Source organism: Zalophus californianus, chromosome 13, assembly GCF_009762305.2.
Source record: "Zalophus californianus isolate mZalCal1 chromosome 13, mZalCal1.pri.v2, whole genome shotgun sequence".
Lineage (NCBI taxonomy): Eukaryota > Metazoa > Chordata > Mammalia > Carnivora > Otariidae > Zalophus > Zalophus californianus.
In genome coordinates this window covers 51,917,014-51,943,860 of record NC_045607.1, presented here as the reverse complement: position 1 = coordinate 51,943,860, position 26,847 = coordinate 51,917,014, and the positions used below count along the sequence as shown (strand labels likewise).

Below are 26,847 nucleotides of genomic sequence, written 5' to 3'. Positions count from 1 at the left end.
CCTTTCTTTTGTTGATGTGTTGTGTCATGTTCATTGATTTCTGAATATTGAACTACCCTTGCATCACAGGAATAAATTTCACTTGATCATGGTGAATGTTTTTTTTAATGTATTGTTGGATTCGGTTTGCTAGTATTTTGTTGAGGATTTTTGCATCTGTGTTCATCAGAGATAGTGGTCTGTAGTTCTCTTCTTTGGAGTGTATATCTGGTTTTGGTATCATGGTAATGATGTTCTCCTAGAATGAATTTACAACCTTTCCTTCCTCTTCTATTTTTGGGAATAGTTTGAGAATAGATATTAACTCTTCTTTAAATGTTTGGTAGAATGCACCTGTGAAGCTGGACGTTGTTTGTTGGGAGTTTTCTGGTTCACTTTCCTGGCTGTTAATTGATCTATTTTCTATTTCTTCTGATTCAGTTTTGAGAGGTTATATGTTTCTAGGAATCTATCCACTTCTTTTAGGTTGTCCACTTTGTTGGCATATAATTCTTTATGGTATTCTCTTAAAATCCTTTCTATTACTGTGGTGTCAGTTGTTATTCCTATATTTTAAATTTTATTTTTTTTAATTTTTTTATTGTTATGTTACTCACCATACATTACATCATTAGTTTTTGATGTAGTGTTCCATGATTCACTCTTTGTACATAAAACCCAGTGCTCTATGCAGAGCATGCCCTCTTTAATACCCATCACCAGGCTAACCCATCCTCCCACCCCCTCTACTCTAGAACCCTCAGTTTCTTTCTCAGAGTCCATCATCACTCACGGTTCATCTCCCCCTCTGATTTCACCCCCTTCATTCTTCCCCTCCTGCTATCTTCTTCTTAACATATATTGCATTATTTGTTTCAGAGGTACAAATCGGTGATTCAACAGTCTTGCACAATTCACAACGCTCACCATACCACATACCCTCCCCCCTGTCTATCACCCAGCCATCCCATCCCTCCCCCCAACCACCACTCCAGCAACCCTCAGTTTGTTTCCTGAGATTAAGAATTCCTCCTATCAGTGAGGTCATACGATACATGTCTTTCTCTGATTGACTTATTTCGCTCAGCATAACACCCTCCAGTTCCATCCATGCTGCTGCAAATGGCAAGATCTCCTTCTTTTTGATGGCTGTATAATATTCCATTGTGTATATATACCACCTATTCTTTATCCATTCATCTGTCGATGGACATCTTGGCTCTTTCCACAGTTTGGCTATTGTGGACATTGCTGCTATAAACATCGGGGTACACCTACCCCTTCGGATCCCTACATTTGTATTTTTGGGGTAAATACCCAGTAGGGCAATTGCTGGATTGTAGGGTAGCTCCATTTTCAACTTTGGAGGAACCTTCATACTGTTTTCCAGAGTGGTTGCACCAGCTTGCATTCCCACCAACAGTGTAGGAGGGTTCCCCTTTCTCCACATCCCCGCCAATATCTGTCTTTTCCTGACTTGTTAATTTTAGCCATTCTGATTGGTGTGAGGTGATATCTCGTTGAGGTTTTGATTTGGATTGCCCTGATGCCGAGCGATGTTGAGCACTTTTTCACGTGTCTGTTGGCCATTTGGATGTCTTCTTTGGAAAAATGTCTGTTCATGTCTTCTGCCCATTTCTTGATTGGATTATTTGTTCTTTGGGTGTTGAGTTTGATAAGTTCTTTATAGATTTTGGATATTAGCCCTTTATCTGATATGTCATTTGCAAATATCTTCTCCCCTTCTGTCGGTTGTCTTTTGGTTTTGTGGACTGTTTCTTTTGCCGTGCAAAAGCTTTTTATCTTGATGAAGTTCCAGTAGTTCATTTTTGCCCTTGCTTCCCTTGCCTTCGGTGATGTTTATAGGAAGAAGTTGCTGCGGCTGAGGTCGAAGAGGTTGTTGCCTGTGTTCTCCTTTAGGATTTGGATGGACTCCTGACTCACATTTAGGTCTTTCAACTATTTTGAGTCTATTTTTGTGTGTGGTACAAGGAAATGGTCCAGTTTCATTCTTCTGCATGTAGCTGTCCACTTTTCCCAACACCATTTGTTGAAGAGACTGTCTTTTTTCCACTGGACATTCTTTTCTGCTTTTTTGAAGATGAGTTGGCCATAGAGTTGAGGGTCCATTTCTGGGCTCTCTATTCTGTTCCATTGATCTACGTGTCTGTGTTTGTGCCAATACCATACTGTCTTGATGATGACAGCTTTGTAATAGAGCTGGAAGTCGGAATTGTGATGCCGCCAGCTTTGCTTTTCTTTTTTAACATTCCTCTGGCTATTCAGGGTCTTTTCTGGTTCCATACAAATTTTAGGATTATTTGTTCCATTTCTTTGAAAAAAGTGGATGGTAATTTGATAGGAATTGCATTGAATGTTTAGATTGCTCTAGGTAGCATTGACATCTTCATAATATTTGTTCTTCCAATCCATGAGCATGGAACATTTTTGCATTTCTTTGTGTCTTCCTCAATTTCGTTCATGAGTATTTTATAGTTTTCTGAGTACAGGTCCTTTGCCTCTTTGGTTAGATTTATTCCTAGGTATCTTACGGTTTTGGGTGCAATTGTAAATGGGATTGACTCCTTAATTTCTCTTTCTTTGGTCTTGTTGGTGTATAGGCATGCCACTGATTTCTGCGCATTGATTTTATATCCTACCACTTTACTGAATTCCCCTATGAGTTCTAGCAGTTTTGGGGTGGAGTCTTTTGGGTTTTCCACATAAAGTATCATATCATCTGCTAAGAATGAGAGTTTGACTTCCTCTTTGCCGATTTGGATGCCTTTGATTTCTGTTTGTTGTCTGATTGCTGGGGCTAGGACTTCTAATACTATGTTGAATAGCAGTGGTGATAGTAGACATACCTGCCACGTTCCTGACCTTAGGAGGAAGGCTCTCAGTTTTTCCCCATTGGGAATGATATTCGCTGTAGGTTTTTCATAGATGGCTTTTATGATACTGAGGTATGTACCCTCTATGCCTATACTCTGAAGAGTTTTGATCAAGAAAGGATGCTGTACTTTGTCAAATGCATTCTCTGCATCTATTGAGAGGATCATATGATTCTCATTCTTTCTTTTGTTAATGTATTGTATCACGTTGATTGATTTGTGGATGTTGAACCAACCTTGCAGTCCAGGGATAAATCCCACTTGAACATGGTGAATAATCCTTTTAATGTACTGTTGGATCCTATTGGCTAGTATTTTGGTGAGAATTTTGGCATCCATGTTCATCAAGGATATTGGTCTGTAATTCTCCTTTTTGATGGGGTCTTTGTCTGGTTTGGGGATCAAGGTAATGGTAGCCTCATAAAACGAGTTTGGAAGTTTTCCTCCCATTTCTTTGGAACAGTTTCAGAAGAATAGGTATTAATTCTTCTTCAAATGTTTGGTGGAATTCCCCTGGAAACCCACCTGGCCCTGGGCTTTTGTGTGTTGGAAGATTTTTGATGACTGCTTCAATTTCCTTAGTGGTTATGTCTGTTCAGGTTTTCTGTTTCTTCCTGGTTCAGTTTTGGTCGTTGATACATCTCTAGGAATGCTTCCATTTCTTCCAGGTTATCTAATTTGCTGGCATATAGTTGCTCATAATATGTTCTTAGCATTGTTTGTATTTCTTTGGTGTTGGTTGTGATCTCTCCTCTTTCATTCATGATTTTGTTGATTTGGGTCATTTCTCTTTTCTTTTTGATCAGTCTGGCCAGGGGTTTATCAATCTTGTTAATTCTTTCAAAGAACCAGCTCCTAGTTCCGTTGATCTGTTCTACTGTTCTTTTGGTTTCTATTTCATTGATTTCTGCCCTGATCTTTATTATTTCTCTTCTCCTGCTGTGCTTAGGCTTTATTTGCTGTTTTTTCTCTAGCTCCTTTAGGTGTAGGGTTAGGTTGTGTATTTGAGACCTTTCTTGTTTCCTGAGAAGGGCTTGTATTGCTATATACGTTCCTCTTAGGACTGCCTTGCTGCATCCCAAAGATTTTGAACAGTTGTGGTTTCATTTTCATTGATTTCCATTAATTTTTTTAAATTCTTCTTCAATATCCTGGTTGACCTGTTCATTCTTTAGTAGGATGCTCTTTAGCCTCCATGTATTTGAGTTCTTTCCGACTTTCCTCTTGTGATTGAGTTCTAGTTTCAAAGCATTGTGGTCTGAAAATATGCAGGTAATAATCCCAGTCTTTTGGTACTGTTTGAGACCTGATTTGTCACCCAGAATGTGATCTATTCTGGAGAATATTCCATGGGCAGCAGAGAAGAATATGTATTCCGTTGCTTTGGGATGGAATGTTCTGAATATGTCTGTGAAGTCCATTTGGTCCAGTGTGTCATTTAAAGTCTTATTTCCTTCTTGATCTTTTGCTTAGATGATCTGTCCATTTCAGTGAGGGGGTTGTTAAAGTCCCCCACTGTTATTGTATTGCTGTCGATGTGTTTCTTTGCTTTTGTTATTAATTGCCTTATATAATTGGCTGCTCCCCTGTTAGGGGCATAGATATTTACAGTTGTTAGATCTTCTTGTTGGATAGACCCTTTAAGTAGGATATAGTGTCCTGTCTCATCTCTTACTAGTCTTTGGTTTAAAATCTAATTTGTCTGATATAAGGATTGCCACCCCAGCTTTCTTTTGGTGTCCATTAGCATGGTAAATGGTTTTCCACCCCCTCACTTTCAATCTGGGGGTGTCTTTGGGTCTAAAATGAGTCTCTTGTAGACAGCATATCAATGGGTCTTGTTTTTTAATCCAATCTGATAACCTGTGTCTTTTGATTGGGGCATTTAGCCCATTTACATTCAGGATAACTATTGAAAGATATCAATTTAGTGCCATTGTATTGCCTGTAAGGTGACTGTTACTGTATATTGTCGGTGTTCCTTTCTGGTCTATGCTGCTTTTAGGCTCTCTCTTTGCTTAGAGGACCCCTTTCAGTATTTCTTGTAGGGCTGGTTTCGTGTTGCAAATTCCTTTAGTTTTTGTTTGTCCTGGAAGCTTTTTATCTCTCCTTCTATTTTCAATGACAGCCTAGCTGGATATGGTATTCTTGGCTGCATATTTTTCTCGTTTAGTGCTCTGAAGATTTCATGCCAGTCCTTTCTGGCCTGCCAGGTCTCTGTGGATAGGTCTGTTGCCAATCTAATGTTTCTACCATTGTAGGTTACAGATCTCTTGTCCCGAGCTGCTTTCAGGATTTTCTCTTTGTCTCTGAGACTTGTATGTTTTACTATTAGATGTCAGGGTGTTTACCTATTTTTATTGATTTTGAGAGGGTTTCTCTGGTTCCTCCTGGATTTTGATGCCTGTTTCCTTCCCCACATTAGGGAAGTTCTCTGTTATAATTTGCTCCAATATACCTTCTGCCCCTCTATCTCTTCCTTCTTCTTCTGGGATCCCAATTATTCTAATGTCATTTCTTCTTATGGTATCGCTTATCTCTCGAATTCTGCCCTCGTGATCCAGTAGTTGTTGATCTCTCTTTTTCTCAGCTTCTTTATTTTCCATCATTCGTTCTGCTACATCACTGATTCTCTCTTCTGCCTCATTTATCCTAGCAGTTAGTACCCCCATTTTTTATTGCACCTCATGAATAGCCTTTTTGATTTCGACCTGCTTAGATTTTAGTTCTTTTATTTCTCCAGGAAGGGTTTCTCTAATAACTTCCATGCTTTTTTTCAAGCCCAGCTAGTATCTTTAAAATCATGATTCTGAACTCTGGGTCCAACATTGTACTAATGTCCGTATTGTGTAGGTCCCTGGCAGTCAGTACTACCTCTTGTTCTTTTGTTGAGGTGATTTTTTTTCCATCTTGTCATTTTTTCCAGAGGAGAATAGATGAGTGAGAGAACAAAATGCTAACAGGGTAACAACGTCCCCAGAAAATATACTCTAAACAAATCAGAAAAGATCTGCAACCAGGGGAAAAGAAAGGGAAAGAAAGAAAAAGGAAAAGATAAAATCAAATAAAAACAGAAGAAAAGAAAAAAACAGTATATGATCAGATATGATCAAGTGGTGCATAGATCAGTGCCACACACTAGATTTTGGGGGTATTTTGGTCTGTTAGAAGAAAGTGCCTCCCAAAATTTTAAAGAAAAAAAACTTATATATGTACAAAAATAAGGGTTGATACAAGAAAGGGATGGAATATGATTGTAAAGATGAAAATTATAAGAAATTTTACAAAATGAATTGATCAGATAAGAAGTTGTTTGAACAAAGAAAGAAGAGGATTAAAAAAAAAGAAAGAAGGAAAAGGGGAAACAATGTGATCGGGCAGGAGAGTAGAACAAAGCCATACAGTAGAGATTCATGGTATATTTTGATCTGTTAGAAGAAACTTTATCTCAAAATTTTAAAGAGAGAACAACTTATATATATATGCCAAAAATAAGGGTAACTACTATGAAGGGATAGAATATAATTCTAAAAATGCAAAATAAAAATGTTTTTTAAAAAAGAGATTGATAGGATGTTGGTTGAAAAAGGGAACAAGAAAAATTCCAAAAATAAAAAACGGTTAAAAAAATTAACTTTGAAAGACTAAAGAATCATGGTAAAAAAAGTCATGGATTCTATGTACAGTATTCCCCTAGCACTGGAGTTCTGCCATTCTCATTGATCAGTTAACTTGGTCTTGGCTGGCTGGTCTTGCTGATCTTCTGGGGGAGGGGCCTGTTGCCGTGGTTCCCAAATGTCTTTGCTGGAGGCGAAATTGCCCTGCCCTTGCTGGTCCGGGCTAAGTAATCTGGTAGGGTTTACTCTCGGGAGCTTTTGTTCCCTGCAAGCTTTCCTACAGCTTTGGAGGATGAGAGTGAAAACGGCCGCCTCCCAATCTCTGCCCCGGAGGAGGCGAAAACTTGGGGCCCCGCTCCTCAGTGTGTCCCCAGGGAAAAACAGTTGGTCACTCCCGTGTCCCCGGTCTCCGGCCGCACTCCGTGCTCCCCCGGCCTGTGACCGAGCGTTTCTATCTCTGGCAACCGACCTGGTGTGGAGTCTCCAATCCCAGGAGATCCCTGCAGTGCGTTCCCGCGCCGCTCCTCCCAGGGGAGGAAGGAGAGTCTCCCCGGATCTGCCACATGTTGGGTCCCTGCTGGAGGAGCAGTGGACCAACTGTGCTGCGCATCAGGGTTTATGGCAACCCCGAGCTGAGAGCCCGCACCTCCGTTCTGTCTCTGCAGCCGACTTCCCCGCTCCGATACCTGGGAGCTCTGCCGCACTCAGGCACCCCCGGTCCTCCTGTGACACCGAGGGTCCTGAGACCACACTGTCCCGCTAGGGTTCCACGCCTTGCTTAGCCACTAGAACGACGTCCCTCAGCGGAGCTGACTTCTAAAAGTTACGATTTTGTGCTCCACGGCTCTATCACTTGCCAGAAGTGGCTGACGGAGGCCCCCTCCCCCGCCATCTATGCTCCCAAATGTTGCCTCGGATTCACTTCTCCAGATGTTCTACCTTCTAGAAAGTGGTCGCTTTTCTGTTCAGAGAGTTGTTGCTATTCTTTTCTTTGATCTCCTGTTGAGTTCATAGGTGTTCAGAATGGTTTGATCCCTATCCAGCTGAATTCCTGAGACCAGAGGAAATCCAGGTCTCCTACTCTTCTGACATCTTGCTCCACCCCTTCCTCTTTTTTTATTTATGATATGGTTAGTACTGTCTTGGAAAAACATTTTTTTGATGAGTGTGGCTAAAGTTTTGTCAATTTTGTTGATCTTTTCAAGGAACCAACTCCTGGTTTCATTGATCTGTTTTATTATTATTATTGTTATCATTATTATTATTATTTTTTAGTTTCTATTTTATATATTTCTGCTCTAATCTTTATTATTTCCTTCCTTCTACTGGTTTTGGGTTTGGTTTGTTCTTTTTCTTGTCTCTATAGGTGTAATGTTAGGTTGTGTATTTGAGATTTTTCTTGTTTCTTGATGGAGGCTTGTATTCCTATAAACTTACCTCTTAGAATTGTTTTTGCTCCATCCCAAAGATTTTATTTTATTTTTTTAAAGATTTTATTTATTTATTTATTAGAGAGTTAGTGAGAGAGAAACAGCATGAGCGGGGAGAGGGTCAGAGGGAGAAGCAGGCTCCCTGGTGAGCCGGGAGCCCGATGTGGGACTCGATCCCAGGACTCTGGGATCATGACCTGAGCCAAAGGCATTCGCTTAACCAACTCAGCCACCCAGGCGCCCCATCCCAAAGATTTTAGACTGTTGTATTTTCATTTTCATTTATCTCCATGTATTTTTGTTTGTTTGTTTCGTATTTGATTTCTTGATTGACCCATTCATTTTTTAGTAGCATGTTACTTAAATTTCCTGTATTTATGTTCTCTACAGGTTTTTTTTCCCCTTAGTGTTGTTTTCTGATTTCATAGCATTGTGGATGGAAAAGATGCATGTTATCTATGACTTTAATTTTTTGAATTTTTTGAGACTTGTTTTGTGCCCTAATATGTGATATATTCTGGAGAATGTTCCATGTGCACTTGAAAAGAATGTGTATTCTGCTGTGTTAGGATGGAATGTTCTGAATATGACTGTTAGATCCATCTGGTTGATTTTCTGTTTGGATATTCTATCCATCAATGTAAGTGGGATGTTAAAGTCCCCTACTGTTATTGTATTAGTATTGATTACTTCCTTTATGTTTGTTGTTTTTAGCTACTTTAGGTGTTTGGGTTCTCCCATTTTGGGTGCATAAATATTTATAATTGTTATATCTTCTTGTTGGATTGTGCCCTTTATGATTATATAGTGTCCTTTGTCTCTTGTTACCATCTTTGTTTTAAAGTCTATTTTGTCCAATATATGTATTGCTACCCAACCTTCTTTTCAATTCCATTTACATGATACATGTTTTTCCATCCATTTACTTTCAATCTGCATGTGTCCTCAGGTCTGAAATGAGTCTCCTGTTGGCAGCATATGGATGGGTCTTGCTTTTTTTTTTTTTTTTTTTTTTTTTTAAAGATTTATTTATTTATTTAAGAGAGAGCATGAGAGAGAGAGAGCATGAGAGCGGGGAGGGTCAGAGGGAGAAGCAGACTCCCCGCTGAGCAGGGAGCCCGATGTGGGACTCGATCCCGGGACTCCAGGATCATGACCTGAGCCGAAGGCAGTCGCTTAACCAACTGAGCCACCCAGGCGCCCGGGTCTTGCTTTTTTATCCAGTTCATCACCCCATGTCTTTTTATTGGAGTTAGTTAATTTACATTCAAAGTAATTATTGATAGGTATGAACTTATTGCCATTTTGTTACTCATTTTATGGTATTTTTGTAGTTCTTTTCTATTCTTTTCTTCTATTGCTCTCTTCTTTAATGGTTTCCTGACTTTCTTTAGTGTATACTTGAATTTCTTTCTCTTTATTTTTTTCACATCCATTATGGTGTTTGATTTGGTTACCATCTAGGTTTGTATATAATATCTTATGCCTATAGCGGTTTATATTACATTGATTGTCACTTACATTTGAACCCATTCTTTTTTCTCTCCCCTTCCACCTTTTAGGTATATGGTGTTTTGCTTCACATCCTTTTATTTTGGGAATTCCTTGATTGAATTTTACAGATATACTAATTTTTATTGCTTTTCTGCTTCCTGCTTTTCTTACTCCTACTAATGGCCTTTCCTTTCCTTTCAAAGAGTCCCTTTAACATTTCTTGTAGGCTGGTTTAGTGGTGATGAATTCTTTTAACTTTCTTTGTCTGGGAAACTCTTTATCTCTTCTTTTGAATGATAGCCTTTCTGGATAAGAGTATTCTTGGCTGCAGGTTTTTTTTCTTTCAGCACTTTGAATATATCATGCCACTCTCTTCTGGCCTGAATAGTTTCTGCTAAAATCAGCCAGTAGCCTTACGGGGTTTCCCTTGTATATATCTCTTTCTTTTCTCTTGCTGCTCTTAAAATTTTCTCCTCATCAGTGCTTTTTGCCATTTTAATTATTATGTGTTGTGGTGGGGACCTCCTTGGGTTGATTTTGTTGGGGGCTCTCTGTGCCTTGGGAATTTCGATTTCTCTTTCCTTCCCCAGATTTGGGAATTTTTCAGCTATTATTTCTTCAAATACATTTTCTCTCCCCTTTTTTCTCTCTTCTTCTGGGAATGTTATTCTACTTGAGTCATTGAAATCCCTATATCTATTTTCATTTTGTATTATTATTTTTTTACTCTTTCCCATTCAGCTTCATTGCTCTCCATTACTCTTTCCTCCAGGTCTCTGATTTGTTCATCTTCTTCTCTAGAGAGAGCATGCCAGTGGTGGGGGCAGGGCAGAGGGAGTGGGAGAATCCTAAGCAGACTCCCCGCTGAGCACAGAGCCTGATGTGGGGCTTGATCTCATGACCCTGAGATCATGACCTGAGCCAAAATCAAGAGTTGGACATTTAACTGACTGAGCCACTTAGGCACCCCTTAATTTCAGTTTGAGTTCTTCATCTCTGTTTGGTTCTTTTTACATGTTTTCTCTCTCTTTTCTAAGGATCTCACTGAGGTCCTCCACTCTTTTCTCAAGTCCAGTGAGTATCTTTATGAACTTTACTTTAAATTCTCTATCAGTCATATTATGTCTCTCCATTTCATGTAGCTCTCTTGCTGTGATTTTGTCCTGTTCTTTCTTCTGGGATGTATTTCCCTGTCTCCTCACTTTGTCTAACTCTTGGTGTCTGTTTCTATGTGGTAGGAAAGTCAGCTATGTCTCCTGCTCTTGAAAGTAGTGGGCTTATGAAGAAGAGGTCCTGTAGTGCTCTGTTGTGCAATGTCCCTTGTTCATCAGAACCTGGCTCTTCAGGGGGGCTCCCCTGTGTGTGTTTCATGTGGCCTACTGTTGTGGCTGCACTGCTTTTGCCTTTCAGTCCAATTGTTTGCAGTGGTTCTCTTTGCTGTTGTTGGCAGGGTTTGGTCCTCTGTTGTTAATGGGCCGGTCTGGGGCTGCCTTGGGCTTGAGTTGAGTCAGACCGGGCATTTGCCAGAGATGTAGTAGCACTGAACTAACTGCAGGGTGCTTTCCCTATACTGTACCCTGAGAAGCTTTCGTTGCTGGACAGAGCCTGCAGACAGACCACATATCTGCCCCAACCCACTGCTGGGTCCCCAGCTGACTGGTGTGTGTGGTTATCTTGCACTCTCCTTGGAGCAGTAGTCACTTTGGAGTGGTCCTGGCCCCTGTTCAGTCTGCTTGCACAGTGCCAGGCTTGTGGCACTGCTTTTGATGGGCTCGAATGATGTATTGGAGGGGTTGGGTCTGCAGGAGAATGAGGGGGTGGGGAGCACAGTGTTAGCAAGGTTTGCACAGGTCTGCTGTGAGAGGGGACCTGGAGCTGCTTTAGAAAACTGCTGCGAGGTAGTGGTTGGGACCAAAGGAGAATGTGGGAGCAGGGCACACAGTGCTGGCAAGGTCCAAACTTCTCTGCTGGGGGAGGGGACCTACAGCCACCCGAAACTCCTGCCAAGGTTGGAGGGTGTAGATCCACAGAAGTGTAAGGATGGGGGTCTGGGAGGAAGGAGAGGTATGCTGATAGCTAGCTAGGTGGAGTGTTGGGGCTGTGCTGGTTCTCGCAGGTTTCTGTCTCTAGGCTGGAGGGTGAAGAAGGAAATGGTACCCACTTAGGAAATTCCTGTATACCTGAGGCATTTTTCAAATTGCTGCTTCTATGCTACATCTCTCCAGGGTTCTTTGCAGTGCTGTCTCTTTAAGGGTGGGGACTCAGTTTCCTCTTGCTCTCCAGGCTCTCCCAGAGCCAAGCTGGCTGACTTTCAAAGTTCCAAGTGTTAAGCCCCACTAATTGTAAGAACTTGCAAAATTATGCCTGTCTGGTAGTCAAAGGCAAGTGTTACCGGGATTGTCTTTCCTGTGCAGATTCTATGTGCCTGGGGCACCTTGGCCCTCTCTACCCTCTGCAGTGTCCCTCCCTCCCATATACAGTCCCGTTGGTCCCTTTAGCTCCCAACCGTGTCTCCGCCCTTCCTTCCCTCTTCATTGTAGCCCCTTCTCTATGTTTAGCTGTGGAGAGTCTGTTCTGCCAATCTCCAGGTCATTTTCTGGGTGATTTATTCTGATGTGGGTGTTACCTAGTTGTGTTTGTGGGATGAGATAAGTTTAGGATCCTCCTAATACACCATCTTCCCTGGAAGTGCGTTTTGACTCAATCTATACATCTTTACTTTTTTAAAGATGTTTATCCCATCTATATTTTTTGATACAACATAATTTTTTGATCTTCATTCTCTGACCTTATACTTTCTGTTTTTAATTCTTTCTTAGCTTTTTATATTTGTTTCATTTGTGTGTGTTTGTGTGTTTGGGTATGCATGCATTTTCATGTTGGTAGTTTGGGACATTTAGAGTCTACATCATTTCTTTTAGTGATTAAGTTATTACTTTATATATTAAACAGTCTACTTGTTTCTTACATATTCTAAAAAATGTATATAATGTCTCTCAACTGTGCACTGTAAAAAGATAAGAAAATTGGTGTATTTTGATTTATTCACCTTTTGTTTTTCCTGCATTTTAAAGTGAACTTATAGAGAGTAATTGGAGGACTTAATTTCTTATTCTTAACATTTTTTGGTTGTATTTTTTGTACCATCAAGATTTATAATGCTTATGTTCCATAACCACCTTCTCCATTATTTTTAGTGTAAATTCTGTGGGAAAATATGTTACATTATATTGGTTTTTCTGTTGCTGTATAACAAATTATCATAAGCTAGTGTATTAAAACAATACAGTTATTAAGTTGCTGTGGGTCAGGAGTCTGGACATAGCTGGGATCTCATATGGTTTTAATCAAGGTTTCAGTTGGGTTGTGCTCTCATCTGGAAGCTTGATTTAGGAAAAATCTGCTTCTAAGCTCATTCAGGTTGTTGATGATATCCATGTCCTTGCAATTTTAAGAGTGAAGTCCAAAATGGGACCAAAATCTATTAGTCAGGGTTCTTCAGAGAACCAGAAGTAATAGATGTGAATACATATGTCTATATATCTATCTGTATCTATCTATCTGGAGAGGGAAATTGATTTTAAGGCATTGGGGGGCTCATGCAGTTGTGGGCTGACAAGTCTGAGTTGTGCAAGACTGGCTAGAGACCCAGGGAAGAGGTAATGTTGCAACTCAATCAGAAGGCAGTCTGGAGGCACAATTTCTTCTTTCTCAGAGAACTGTCGCCCTTTCTCTTACGGTCTTCAGTTGACTGGATGAGGCCCAGCCACGTTATGGAGAGGTAATCTTCTTTACTCAAAGTTCACTGATTTAAATGTTAATTATATCTGAAAAATATGTTCACAGTTACATCTAGACTGGTATTTCATCAAAAACTATCAAAAACTGGATACCATGGGTACTGTGGCATAGCCAAGTTGACACTTAAAATTGACTAAATGGGTAAATAGTTCTGAGGTGAATAGGCTTTAGTGTGAGGTTTTATGTTTATCTGGCTAGGGCTTAGGCTCTGTTTATGTTGGCTATAACTGTACGTGTCAGAGGCTAAACTTTGTTTGTTGTTCTTTTTTATTTGGGTTTCTCTAGAAGTTTCTTAAATATCATCTGAGACGCACAATTCTTTCTATTGTGTTCCCTGGTTGTTATACAGAAGCCCTACTGATGTGGTGAGGTGTCAGGGGGAGGGGGAAGTATTCTTTAGTCCCATAATTAGGTCTCTGTCTTTTAGAGAGCTTGTGTCCCTACACTGTGACCTTCATAAGTACTTCTCAGCCTTTCCCCCCTTGGATAATAGGAAGGCTAGAGGGTATTGGAGTTAGTTTTTTTCCCTTCTGCCAGGTTGGTTAGGCTCTGGCAAAACTTCCCTAAGATTGGGCTTTTTTGGACTTTCTAACTCTCAAAACTTGCCCACTTTGATCTTCCAGCAATCTTAATTACAGATTAGATTTTCCTACACTGGTAGTGGTTCCCATGGAGTTTTCTGCTCTGGTAAAGTGCCACTATCTGTATCTACCTGTCTGTTTCTCTAGTTTGGGGAACAACAGTTTGCTCTATGACCCCAGTTTTTTGATAGCTCTAAGAAGAGTTGTTGATTTTTGGTTAGTTGAGCTTTTTTTCATGTTTGTGAACAGGAGCAATGACTTCCACGTTCCTTACATGCCTGAGTGGAACCTGGAAGTCCCTCCAGTGTGTTTTTGTTGTTCCACTGAGCAATATTAAGTAGCTCTTAATTTTTAAAACTTATAGCTTATGGAATAGAGTAACACTTAAGAATGACAATTCCTATAGCTTATTTAAATCTTATGTATCTAATCAAATTTCTAGAAAGTTACACACACACATACACACACTCATGCACACTATTTTTTAGCTGATTGCAGAAAAAACTTTCAGAGAAGTGCAATCTAATATAACATTTTATTTATGATAGCGTAAAACATTGCCTATAACTTCTTTTGGTAAGTCTGTGCCTTAGCTTTGTCACTGGTAGTTATAAAATAAATCATGTAATAAATTCCCCTTCTAGTATTGCATTGGATAGCATGACTCCGCTCACAGACTAGTATATTGTATTTAATTAGATAATGTTTGCTGTTTAACGTTATATCCTCACCCCACCCCACCCTTTTTTTTTTTTACCTTATAGGAGGCTCAGAAATAAGTTTTCGTTCTCAGTTACAATTAGATCTGTTATCCTTTCCCTTTTCTCTATTTACCATTGTTTAATTTCTCCATTTACCACTGTTGTGGCTTCATAACTTCTCTCTTTTTTTTAAATGATTTTATTTATCTATTTGACAGAGAGAGACACAGCAAGAGAGGGAACACAAGCAGGGGGAGTGAGAGAGGGAGAAGCAGGCTTCCCGCGGAGCAGGGAGCCTGATGCGGGGCTCGATCCCAGGACCCTGGGATCATGACCTGAGCTGAAGGCAAATGCTTAATGACTGAGCCACCCAGGCGCCCGCATAACTTCTCTGTTTTTTACTAAAACTTTCATGCCCATTTGAAAGTGGGTCAAATAAATAATATATTAACTATGCTCAAGTATTGCTCAGTAGAGTTTTAGGTCTTATGCCGCTGCCCCTCCTTCCCCTTTTTCCCTGCATCATACTCTTTATCATTCTCTTCTTACTCTATAGACTTCTCTTGACCGTGATGTGAATTATTCATTTCATGTCTTATCCATAATAAATTATTTGTTCCAGACATACTTTCTCTTGTCACCCTTTATGCTTTATGGTTCCTCTGAGTTCTATTTGCTATTTTAATATTAACTCAAGCCAGACCATTAAGAATGTACTCTATCCAGAGAAGTTTGTTGAAAAGTTTCATAAAGCTAAATTTAAAAATGAACTACAGCTGTATATACCTGTACTTTCATTATTTCAAGTAGATCACTAAGAGCATACTTTAATAGGAAAATGTTTTGCATTATACAAAATTTTCCAATCTTTAAAGGTTTCAATTGTTGGTTGTCTTTTATTGGTAGTGCCTCTTTATCTATTACTTTAATGATTATTCAACATAATATCAGATTTATCAAACTAATTACAAGAATATTGATAATTTGGGTTAGGCTTGTATTATGCTTTTTTATTTAAAAATTAAGTCTATATTTGGCCTTGTTGATTACTAAATTCACTCAAATGCCAAAATTCAAATTATTAAATAATTCTCATGAAAGGGCTTGTTATTGGTGTTTAAGTTGTCAATTTCTGTTACGTTTAGCTGACATGAATGGGCAATCCCTTCTAAAACTTTAATCATTTGGCTCAGTGTTCTTTCCTTCCTAGGGTCTAAATAATTTCCAGAATAGATGAGGATTCTCAAGTTTTGTCAGTTGTCCTTTCAAAAGAGAGGTCTGTAGATAGTCTGTAAACAATCTCAGTGTTCATATGATTGAATTTATCATTCTGTGTCAATCTCATTCATAAACATTTGCTAATCTAGTTTGGAAATCATTATGAGTACATAGATAGGTAGTACCTAAGGTGTCCAGTGAATAACATGGGCAAGACAAATCTAGAATGGGTAGAAATTACTATGACAGTTTGGAGAAACCTTCGTGGAGGAAGGGAGAGATTGAATCTTGAAGGAGGGTAACACCTAGATGAGAATAGAAAAATGGGCTGTGAACTGTGGATGGGCCACACTTATGCATCTATTCTTAAGCATTTGATTGATGTCAGGCACAGTTTGATATGCCCTAATAATTAAAATATGAAATAAAAATTAAAACTATATTGAGGAAGCATTTATACTTACTAGATTTGTAAAAAATTACCAAGCCTGAGAGTCAAGTGTTGGTACAGATGTGGAGCTGTGAGAACTCTTGAAGTGCTTATAGCCTGTGACTTAGTGACTTTACCTCCAAATATGATCTTAAGCAATATTTTTCAAACTTTTATTAATATGACCCCCACATTGAATAAAATGTATTCTACTTAATGACCCTAGTATACCCACACATGATATAAAAATTTCATATAATAATAATTGTCCTTACTATTTTTAATAAAGGTAAAAAATATAACAAAGCATGTACCAAATATGAATTTAATAGTATTTAAATAAAATATAAATCAAAAATTAAACACTGTAAAAATTTAGGAGATAATGTATTTGCTTCTTTCATAATTTTATTATGGCATAGTTTTTTTGCTAAGAATTTATGGTTATATTTTGATATTTTCTATTGTATTCTATTCCACTTTTAAAAGATGCTGATTGTGATTACTAAATTGATTTAATGACCCATTACTAGATTGCAGTCTGTAGTTTGAAAAATACTGCTTGGGAGAAATTCTTGCTCATCTGCATCAGGAGACATGTTTAAGTGTGTTTATAGCAGCATTGTTTGTATACCCCTTTTCCCAAAATGGGAAGCAGCTGAAGTATACACTGACAAGAGATAGATAAATATATTATAGTATATTTATATAATTATGCATAGCACTGTATGTATAATTATATAAATATAATTTATATATATGAGCACAGTGCTCACCGTAGCACTGTACACCAAGGTAATTGAATTGTAGCCTCCGCCTATCAATATGGATGAATTTGGGAACATATGTTGGGCAAAAAATAACAAGCTACAGAATATGTGTAGTATGATTTAATTTATTTAAAGTTAAAAAATAAGCTAAACTGTACAATATATCAAATAGGGATATGTACGTCTTCGGACTATTTCTTTATAGTTTGAAGACATAGATGAGAGAAGGCTAAGAACCAAAGTTGTAGGATAGTGCCTTGCTCTGGAGGACATGGAAGTGTTGTAAGGATCAGGGGACCTACAGAGGACTTAAAGATAATGGTAAAGTTGTGTTTCTTAATTAGGTGGTTATGGATACAAAACAGAATAGTTCTTTGTACCTTACATATTTATCACATGGTATTTTTGTATGTGTTCAGTATTTAAGGTTTTTTTTTTTAAGAGAGAGAACATGTGCATGTGAGCAGCGGCAATGGGGGTGGTGCAGAGGGAGAGGGAGAGAGAGAATTTTTTTTTAAATTTTATTTCATTGTGTCATGTTAATCACTATATATTACATCATTAGTTTTTAATGTAGTGTTCCATGATTCATTGTTTGCATATAACACCCACTGCTCCATTCAATACATGCCCTCTTTAATACCCATCACCGGGTTAACCCATGCCCCCACCCCCCTCCCCTCTAGAAGCCTCAGTTTGTTTCTCAGAGTCCATAGTCTCTCATGATTCATCTTCCCCTCCAATTCCCGCCCCCTTCATTTTTCCCTTCCTACTATCTTTTTTTTTTTTTAACATATAATGTATTATTTGTTTCAGAGGTACAGGTCTGTGATTCAACAGTCTTACACAATTCACAGCGCTCCCATAGCACATGCCCTCCCCAATGTCTATCACCCAGCCACCCCATCCCTCCCACCCCCCACCGCTCCAGCAGCCCTCAGTTTGTTTCCTGAGATTAAGAACTCCTCATATCAGTGAGATCATATGATACCTGTCTTTCTCTGATTGACTTATTTCGCTTAGCATAATACCCTTTAGTTCCATCCACGTTGTTGCAAATGGCAAGATTTCAGGGTTTTTTTGATGGCTGCATAATATTCCATTATATATATATATATATATATATATATATATATATATATATACACACACCACATCTTTTTTATCCATTCATCTGTTGATGGACATCTTGGCTCTTTCCATAGTTTGGCTGTTGTGGACATTGCTGCTATAAACATCGGGGTGCATGTACCCCTTTGGATCACTACATTTGTATCCTTGGGGTAAATACCCAGTAGTGCAATTGCTGGGTCGTAGGGTAGCTCTATTTTCAACTTTTGGGGGAACCTCCATACTGTTTTCCAGAATGGCTGCACCAGCTTGCATTCCTACCAACAGTGTAGGAGGGTTCCCCTTACTCCACATCCTCGCCAACACCTGTCTTTTCCTGACTTGTTAATTTTAGCCCTTCTGACTGGTGTGAGGTGGTATCTCGTTGAGGTTTTGATTTGGATTTCCCTGATGCCGAGCGATGTTGAGCACTTTTTCATGTGTCTGTTGGCCATTTGGATGTCTTCTTTGGAAAAATGTCTGTTCATGTCTTCTGCCCATTTCTTGATTGGATTATTTGTTCTTTGGGTGTTCAGTTTGATAAGTTCTTTATAGATTTTGGATACTAGCCCTTTATCTGGTATGTCATTTGCAAATATCTGGGAGAGAGAGAATCTTAAGCAGACTCTACACCCAGCATTGATGTGGGGCTTGATCTCACCACCCTGAGATCATGACCTGAGCTGAAATCAAGAGTGGGACCCTTAACCAACTGAGCCACCCAGGTGCTCCTAAAATATTTTTAATTAGAAGTCAAGTAAAATAAACAATTAACATTATAGCTTAAAAAATTAGAATATAGTAGATACTCTCACTTTATTCCTGAAACTCACGTTGTTTTGCATCCTATTCTTGAAGCTCCTCCTCAAGTCATGTGCAGCATGTTTAATAAGGAGTAGGTATGGGAGTACAAAATAAATTGATATTTAAGAATCAAATGAACATCACTGATAGCTCAGAGATGGAATGAAGGTCAGGGTTTTCTATTAAGCATCCTACTTAATAACACAACAGTATGTTATAACTTGATGTGTCTTCTTGGTTGACAGGAAGATAGGGCTTTGGGGAAGGGTGCTGTTAAGAATGACCTGGATGCTTTCAAAAAGCTTGTAAGCGTGTAATGGGTGCTTAATAAATATCAGTTGAAAAAAATGAACAAAAGTTGGGTTGACAAAAGTTGAAGTTTGGAAAGAGATAGTATCAGGATATGGATTTCAGTTTTGGCATGTTAGTTTCAAGTTCCAGCAGATAATCCAAGTGGAGGTATTATATTGAAAGTTGGAAATGTGGCATTGGTGATTGGGAGAGAGTCAGGACTGAATTAGAATTAGTAAGACTCTCAGACATGAGACCAGAAGCCAAGAAGGGGTAAATTTTCTGAGATAAGAGCTGTAGGGATAAGAGTGAAACTACGAATTGAGTCATGGACATGTCCTGTAATTAGGTATTGTTTAGGTATCTCTGGCAGGTGAAAAAAACATTCAGTTGAAAACTGGCAATTTTGAGGCTGCCTGGGTGGCTCAGTTGTTAAGCATCTGCCTTCAGCTCAGGTCATGATCCCAGGGTCCTGGGATCAAGCCCCGTATTGGGCTCCCTACTGGGTGGGAAACCTGCTTCTCCCTCTCCCCCTGCTTGTGTTCCCTCTCTCGCTGTCTCTCTCTCTCTCTCTGTCAAATAAATAAAAATAAATAAAAAACTATGGCAGTTTTAATATCCTGAATATGTTTTCTACACAGCAAGATATCTTTCATACCAAAACTAACTTGCCATTTTCCAGTCTTGAAAATTATGTATGCCTTCACAAAACTATAATTGTTTCTCTAAAAAATGTTTTCTTCCAAATGATACTCAAATAAGAGGGTAATTCTTATCTTAGCTACATACACATTTTCTTTGATTGGAATATTTTATAAAATTCTGGTTTTCTTCTGTTATGCACCTAAATCCCAAAAGTTTGCTTTCTGAATGTGGCTTAATATTTGGCATCCAGTTTTTATGTGTTCTTCATCTTAAACTAATAAACAGATACCATACTTGCACCGTTTACTTGAAAATTGATGGGCATGTCACCAGAAGTGAGAATTGTGATAATAGACATTATTATGAAAGCTAGTTAATCCTAATATTATCAATCAAAAGGTGGAACTTTTTAAATAAAATAATTTTTTCTTAGAAATCCAGCTTACCAATAATTGTGATTTTTTTTTCCATAGAGAGAAACAGGACTACAAATAGAAATAAATGACCTTGTAAAACGGAAGATTGCAGTTGATGAAGAAAATGCTTTCTTAAGGAAAGAATTCAGCAACTTGCAGAAGAAATTTAAAGATAAAAGTCAAGAAGTTAAGGTGTGTTGGCTTGTACATAGTTTTACAGCACTGTTGCTTTGAAGTCCTACTTTAAGCTTTGTCAGCCTCTGTGGCACAGAAAGTGACAAGCTTGGAGGAAAAATTGCCCTAGGCCCTGCTGTACCATGCAGTTTTCTCACATGCAAAAACTGAGAAAGATGCTTTAAAGATAAGACTCCAAGCTTTATAACTTTCAGATAAATAGTTAATGATGGAAATGGAGCTAAGAAAGTAGGAGTGTGAATATGTGGCTTCTTGTAATTAGATTCTGATGGGACTGGCATTATTAATTGATAAAACCCAGGTCTGGGAGGATATGTCTGTGTGGGTCTCAAAAATAGCTGGGGACAGCATCAAAGGCAGCTTGATCAATTAATGGGCTCTTTGCAAATGTGTACTCATCAAAGCTGTCATCCAGTGAAAAAATATGACCCATCCACCTGCATGAAAAGAGGCCAATAAAAGTATACAGGTGACCTTGGCCATCAAATATAGAAGAAGCTGCTGTGAGGGTAAAACTGTACAGTTTATATTTGCTGATTAGTTCTCACCTTTTTTGTTGTTGTTGTTTTGTTTATCGGCCCTTGTGGTACTGTTCTACAGGACACTAAGGAGTGTGTACAGAATAAGGAAGAGCAAAACAGACTGGTTATAAAAAATCTGGAGGAGGAAAATGAGAAATTAAGTACCCGCTGCGCTGACCTGCTAAATGACCTGGAGAAACTGAGGAAGCAAGAAGCACATTGGAGAAAAGAAAAACATAGCATTGATGCAAAAATAAAAGTATGCAGTGAGAGTGTAGAGAATGAGAATAATGCTGTTATTTTGGATCTAACTTCTTATAGGAAGTTTATTACATGTGGTTTTCTTTAAATAACAAGTTACATATTCAAATCCACCAGTGGGGACCAGCATTAATTTATATTCTTTCACTTAACGACCCACAGCTTTTTAAAAATTGATGTTGCAAAGCAGGAAACTGACTTCAAATAGTTATCTAAAATGTAATCATTAAAAAATAAAGGCTATAGCATTTTGAAATGAAAAATGTTTTGAAAAAACATATTTAAAATCATGAGGTTTGACATTTTTCAGTTAGAGCTTAAATTTATAAATATAGCTAGAATTCATTACAGTAGAGTTTTAAGAATGTATTTTCCAGGTCTTTTAAAAAATAAAATGTGAAGAAAGCACAAAGTAATTGAAAAATACTCATGTGTTTTGAAGATGGTGCTTTTCTTTGGCGTAAGAGGGCCTTATTCATAGTAAGATTTTATTTTTGTAGAAAATAAAAGGTACAATCAATCTTTATACTATGTCCATCAGTATTTTTCAAAGTAATACTTTTTTGGTGGCTTTCTCTTTGTCTTGAGAATGTTTTTGCTAAATTTTTTTTCCATTGAATTTCGGGTTTCTTTTTTACCATAGACTTTGTTGAAAAGGCCAGAAACAAATTTTCGTGCTAGTAAATATGATAGTGCCTCTATGTATGCACACATAAAAAGAATATATAACATAAGTACACACATGTATATATATATATAGCTATTAAAATGTACTAAGTATGGATATATGTGTATGTGTGTATGATCATTTCAGAGGTGAAGGGATATGTATTTCTGAGTGTGTGACTCATTTCATTTCACATATTTAAGGAAATACATTAAATCTTTTAGTGTATCATCAGGGAACAACTGAGCCATTGGGAGATTTGAATTCTGGTGCATTTGTTTTCTCAACTTTTATGTCAGTTTCTGCTTCCCTGCAACCTTTAAGCAGTTTGGTAGTGTGATAAGTGTGAATGGTACTTCCTTATGTTAATTCATAGGTATATGAGTATTTGATGATACTTTTCATATCACTGATGACTGTTCATTATGTGATTTTCTGTGATTTTTGTTCTATGACTTTTTTTTTTAATTGGGGAGTATGTCTTATTAATTTGTAGACATTTTTTATTTATTCTGGGTAGTAATACTTTGTTTTATATATTACAAGTACTTTCTGTTCCATGAATCTCAAGTAAGGTGAATTGGATTTTGAAAAGTTTGTGGATCTAGAAAGAGTATGTGTTATTATTCTCCAGTGTTGCATTAGGAATCTTATATGCTAAAGTTTTCCCTATTCCAAAGTCTGTAATCTGCTTAGAATTTATTTTGGGGTATATTGTTTCACACCATTTATTCAATAGTTTATTGATTTGTGATGCAATCTCTCTCACATCTCAACGTGTTCATGTGTGTATAGGTTTGTTTCTGGACATCTTATTATTTTCATGGTTTTAGGTATTGTAGTTTTGTCTGCTTTTTCTTATTTTTGTAAGTCATGAACCCTATATGTGCTTCTTCACTATCTTATAATATTTAAGAACTATTTTGTTACTGGGGCACCTGGGTGGCTCAGTTGGTTGAGTTCTTAGTTTTGGCTCAGGGTTTGAGATTGAGTCCCGCAAGGTGCTCTGCACTCAGCAAGGAGTCTGCTGGAGATTCTCTCTCTCCCTCTCTCCCTCCCCTCACATTCATGCACATTCTCTCTGTCTTTCTATCTCTCTCTCCTTCTCTCTCTCAAATAAATAAATCTTAAAAGGAACCATTTTATTAGTTTTACTGAAAAATTCTGTTAAAAAGTAGATTGGAACCACACTTAGTTTATGAATTAATCTTGGGAGAATTGTGACCCTACTCTTCATGTATGTGGAATAAGATTTTGTAATTTTCTTAAAATGGCATTGTCCACTGTTACTAGATTTATTCCTAGCTACTAATATTATTGTAAAAAAGATTGTATAATGGTAAGTAATATTTCAATGATTTCTGGAAGGCAGGATTGTTACTGATTTATCTAACCTTTTCAATAATTTTTTCTAATTATCTTATTAATTCTAAAATGTACATTTTCTTGATTTTTCTACATTATTAAGAAAACTTTGCATCTTTCTGTCCTTTATAAAATATTAACTGGCATATAATTCACATTTAATCCATTTAAAATTCACAGTCCAAGTGCACTAGTTTTTAGTTTATGCAGAGTTGTACAATTACTACAATTACTTTTAGAACATTTTCATTATTTGAAAAAAAAACCCTGTAACCTTTAGCAATCACTCTGCATTTACCCCTTCACCCTGCATCTCTTGATAACCAGTAATCTGCTTTCTTTTTCTATAGATTTGTCTATTCTAAACATTTCATATAAATAAAATCATAGTATATGGTCTTTTGTGACTGACTTCTTCTACTTAGAATAATGTTTTCAGTGTTTATCCATGTTGTAGCGTGTATCAGTACTATGTTCCTTTTTATTGTTGAATAATATTCCATTACATAGCTATCCTACATTTTATTTATTTATCTCCAGTGGATGGACATTTGTGTCTTTAGTGATGTTGCTATGACCATTTGTGTACAAGATTTCATGTACACATACATATATTTTTATTTCTTTTAGGTACATGCCAAGGATTGAGATTACTGGGTCACATGGTAACTTTTTAAGCTTTTGAGGAACTGTCAGACTGTTTTGAAAAGCAGCTGTACCACTTTACATTGTAAACAGCAGTATGTGGGGGTTCTGATTTCATTTTGTTCTCATCAACACTTGTTATTGTCTCCCTTTTCGCTTTGTTTTTGTGGATGTGAAGTGGTGTCTCATTGTGGTTTTGATTTGCCTTTCCCTGATGGCTAATGATGTTGAGCCTCGTTTCATATGCTACTGGCTATTTGTCTATTTTTTAAGAAATGCATATTTCATTCCCTTTACATAAACTTCTGGATACAAGTCTCTTTTCAGCTGTATAATTTGAAACTATTTTCTTCAATTCTTGGAGTTGTTTTTACTTTATTAATGGTGTTTTTGAAGCATAAAAGTTTTAAATTTTGATAATTTATCCTTCTAAATTTTGACAATTTATCTTTCTTTTGTTACCCATGCTTTTGGTGTCATATCTGAGAAACCATTGCCTAACCAAAGATCAAGAAGATGGACACCTATGTTTTCTTCTAGAAGAGTTCTTCCAAGAGTTTTATAGTTTTATATCTTGTATTTAATTCTTTGATCCATTTGAGTTAACTTTTTAATATGGTGTTTGATGGGAATCGAACTTCATTCTTTTGCACATGTTATTCAGTTGTTCAAATACCATTTGTTGAAACAGACTATTCTTCCCCCCACCCCACTGCTACTGCCTTGGCATGTTTATTGAGTATCAGTGGACTGTAAATATAAGGGTTTATTCTGGACCTCTCTTCTGTCCATTTGATTTATACATTTATCCTCATGTCTGTGCCACACTGTTGATTATTGTAGATTTGTAATAGATTTTGAAATTGGGATATGTGTATCATCCAGATTTTTTATTCTTTTTTTTTTTCAAAATAGGCTATTTTGGTCTCTTGCATTTCCATATGAATTTTAGAATCATCTTTTCCATTTCTTACAAAAAAAGCAAGTTGGGTTTATTTTAATAGAGATTGCATTGAATCAGAAGATCGATTTGGCAAATATCACTATCTTAGCAGTATTGTAACTTCTACTCCATCAACACGAGTTGTTTCATTTTTTTTAGGTCTACTTTAATTTCTTTCAGTAATGTTTTGTGGTTTTCAGAGTATCATGCACTGCTTTCCAGAAGTATTTGCACTTCTTTGGGGATGTATTATTCCTTTTTTTTAATGGAATTCATTTCTTTTTTTTTTTTAATTTAAATTCAATTAGCCAACATACAGTACATCATTAGTTTCTGATGTAGTGTTCAGTAATTGATCAGTTGTGTGTAACACCCAGTGCTCAGGTACATATTATTCCTAAATATTTAATTTTTACTCTATTCTAAGTGGAATTGTTTCTTCATTTCCTAATGTATAGGTATATAATTAATTTTTATATAGTGATTTTATATCCTGCAGCCTTGTTCAATAAGGTTGATTCTTTAGGACTTTCTGTATGTAAGATCATGTCATCTACAAATAGAGCTAGTATTACTTCTTCTTTTCCAATCTGGATGACTTTTATTTCATTTTATTGCCCATTACCCTGGCTAGAATCTCTAGTATGTAATTGAATAGAAAAAAAGAGTAGACATCTATGTCTTGTTCCTGATCTCATGGGGAAAGGATCTACTCTTTCACCCTTAAATATGATATTTGCTCTGAGGTTTTGTTGATACACTTTATCAGATTGAGGAAGTTTCCCTCTATTCCTAGTTTTTGAATGTTTTTATCATGAAGGGGTTTTGGATTTTGGATTTTGGCAAATGCTTTTTTTTATATCTATTGAAATGATCATGTGGTTTTTGTATTTTATTCTATGGGTATGGTATGTTATTTTACTTGAATTTGGATATTAAATCAACTTTATGTTGCTGGGATATTTTTATCTTTATCTGGCTTTGGTACCAAGATAAACCTGGCCTTGTAGAAAGAATTAGAAAATGTTTCCTCCTCTCATATTTTTTGGAAGAGTTCAAGAAGAATTGGTATTCATTCTTTTAAAATGTTTGGTAGAGGGGTGTCTGGGCAGCTTAGTCAGTTAAGCATCCAACTCTTGATTTTGGCTTGGGTTGTGATCCTCAGGGTTGTGAGATTGAGCCCTGTGTTGGGCTCTGCTTTCAGCAGGGAGTCTGCTTCTCTCCCTCTCCCTCTGCCCCCTATGCTTTCTCTCTCTTTCTCTCAAATAAATAAAAAAAAATAAAATAAAATGTTTGGTAGAATTCACTAGTGAAGCAATCTGAATTTTTTATGTTGGGTAGTTTTGATAACTGATTAAACCTCTTCAGTTAATATAGGTCTGTTGAGATTTTCTATTTGTTCTTGAATTAGTTTAGGTGATTTGTGTGTTTCTAAGAATTTGTCAGTTTCATCTTGTCATCTAATTTATTGATATCAAATTGCTTACAGTACTCTCTAATAATCCTTTTTATTTCTGTATAGTTTGTAGTAGTGTCTTCACTTTGATTTTTGATTTTAGTTATTTACACTCTTTCTCTTTTTTCTTTGTTATTCTAACTAAAGGTTTGTTCATTTTGTTGCTATTTTCAGAGAGTCAGCTTTTGCTTTAACTTATTCTTTATTGTTTTGCTGTTCCCTTTTTAAAAAATTTCCACACTAATCTTTATTATTTCTTCTTTTCTGTTTGGTTTTGCTTTGATATTTGTTTTCTGTTTCTTCAAGGTGTAAAATTAGATGATTAATTTGAGATATGTTTTCTTTTTTAATGTTGGCATTTATAGCCCTCTGGGGACTGCCTTTGCTGCATCCTGTAAGTATTAGTATTTATGTTTTGCTTTCATTCATTTCTGAATATTTTCTGACTCTTGTGATTTCTTCTTTGACCTATTGGTTGTTTATGAGTGTATTATTTAATTTCCACATATTTTTAAAAAATTTTCTTGTTATTGAGTTTAGCTGCAATTCACTGTGGTTGGAAGAGATACTTTGTATAATTAGAATGTTTTTAAATTGATTAAGAATTGTTTTA

General features: G+C 37.1%; 1 protein-coding gene across 5 annotated transcripts in view; it reads left to right on the top strand.

Annotated features, from left to right (window-relative positions):
- CNTLN (centlein) overlaps positions 1-26,847 on the top strand; it is a 297,557-nt gene that overhangs the window by 85,620 nt on the left and 185,090 nt on the right. For all 5 annotated transcript variants that reach the window (XM_027616502.2, XM_027616503.2, XM_027616501.2 and 2 more), the window contains exons 4-5: positions 20,239-20,373; positions 20,977-21,156. In XM_027616502.2, the coding sequence (XP_027472303.2) occupies positions 20,239-20,373; positions 20,977-21,156 (315 nt within the window). The remainder of the gene's footprint in view (positions 1-20,238; positions 20,374-20,976; positions 21,157-26,847) is intronic.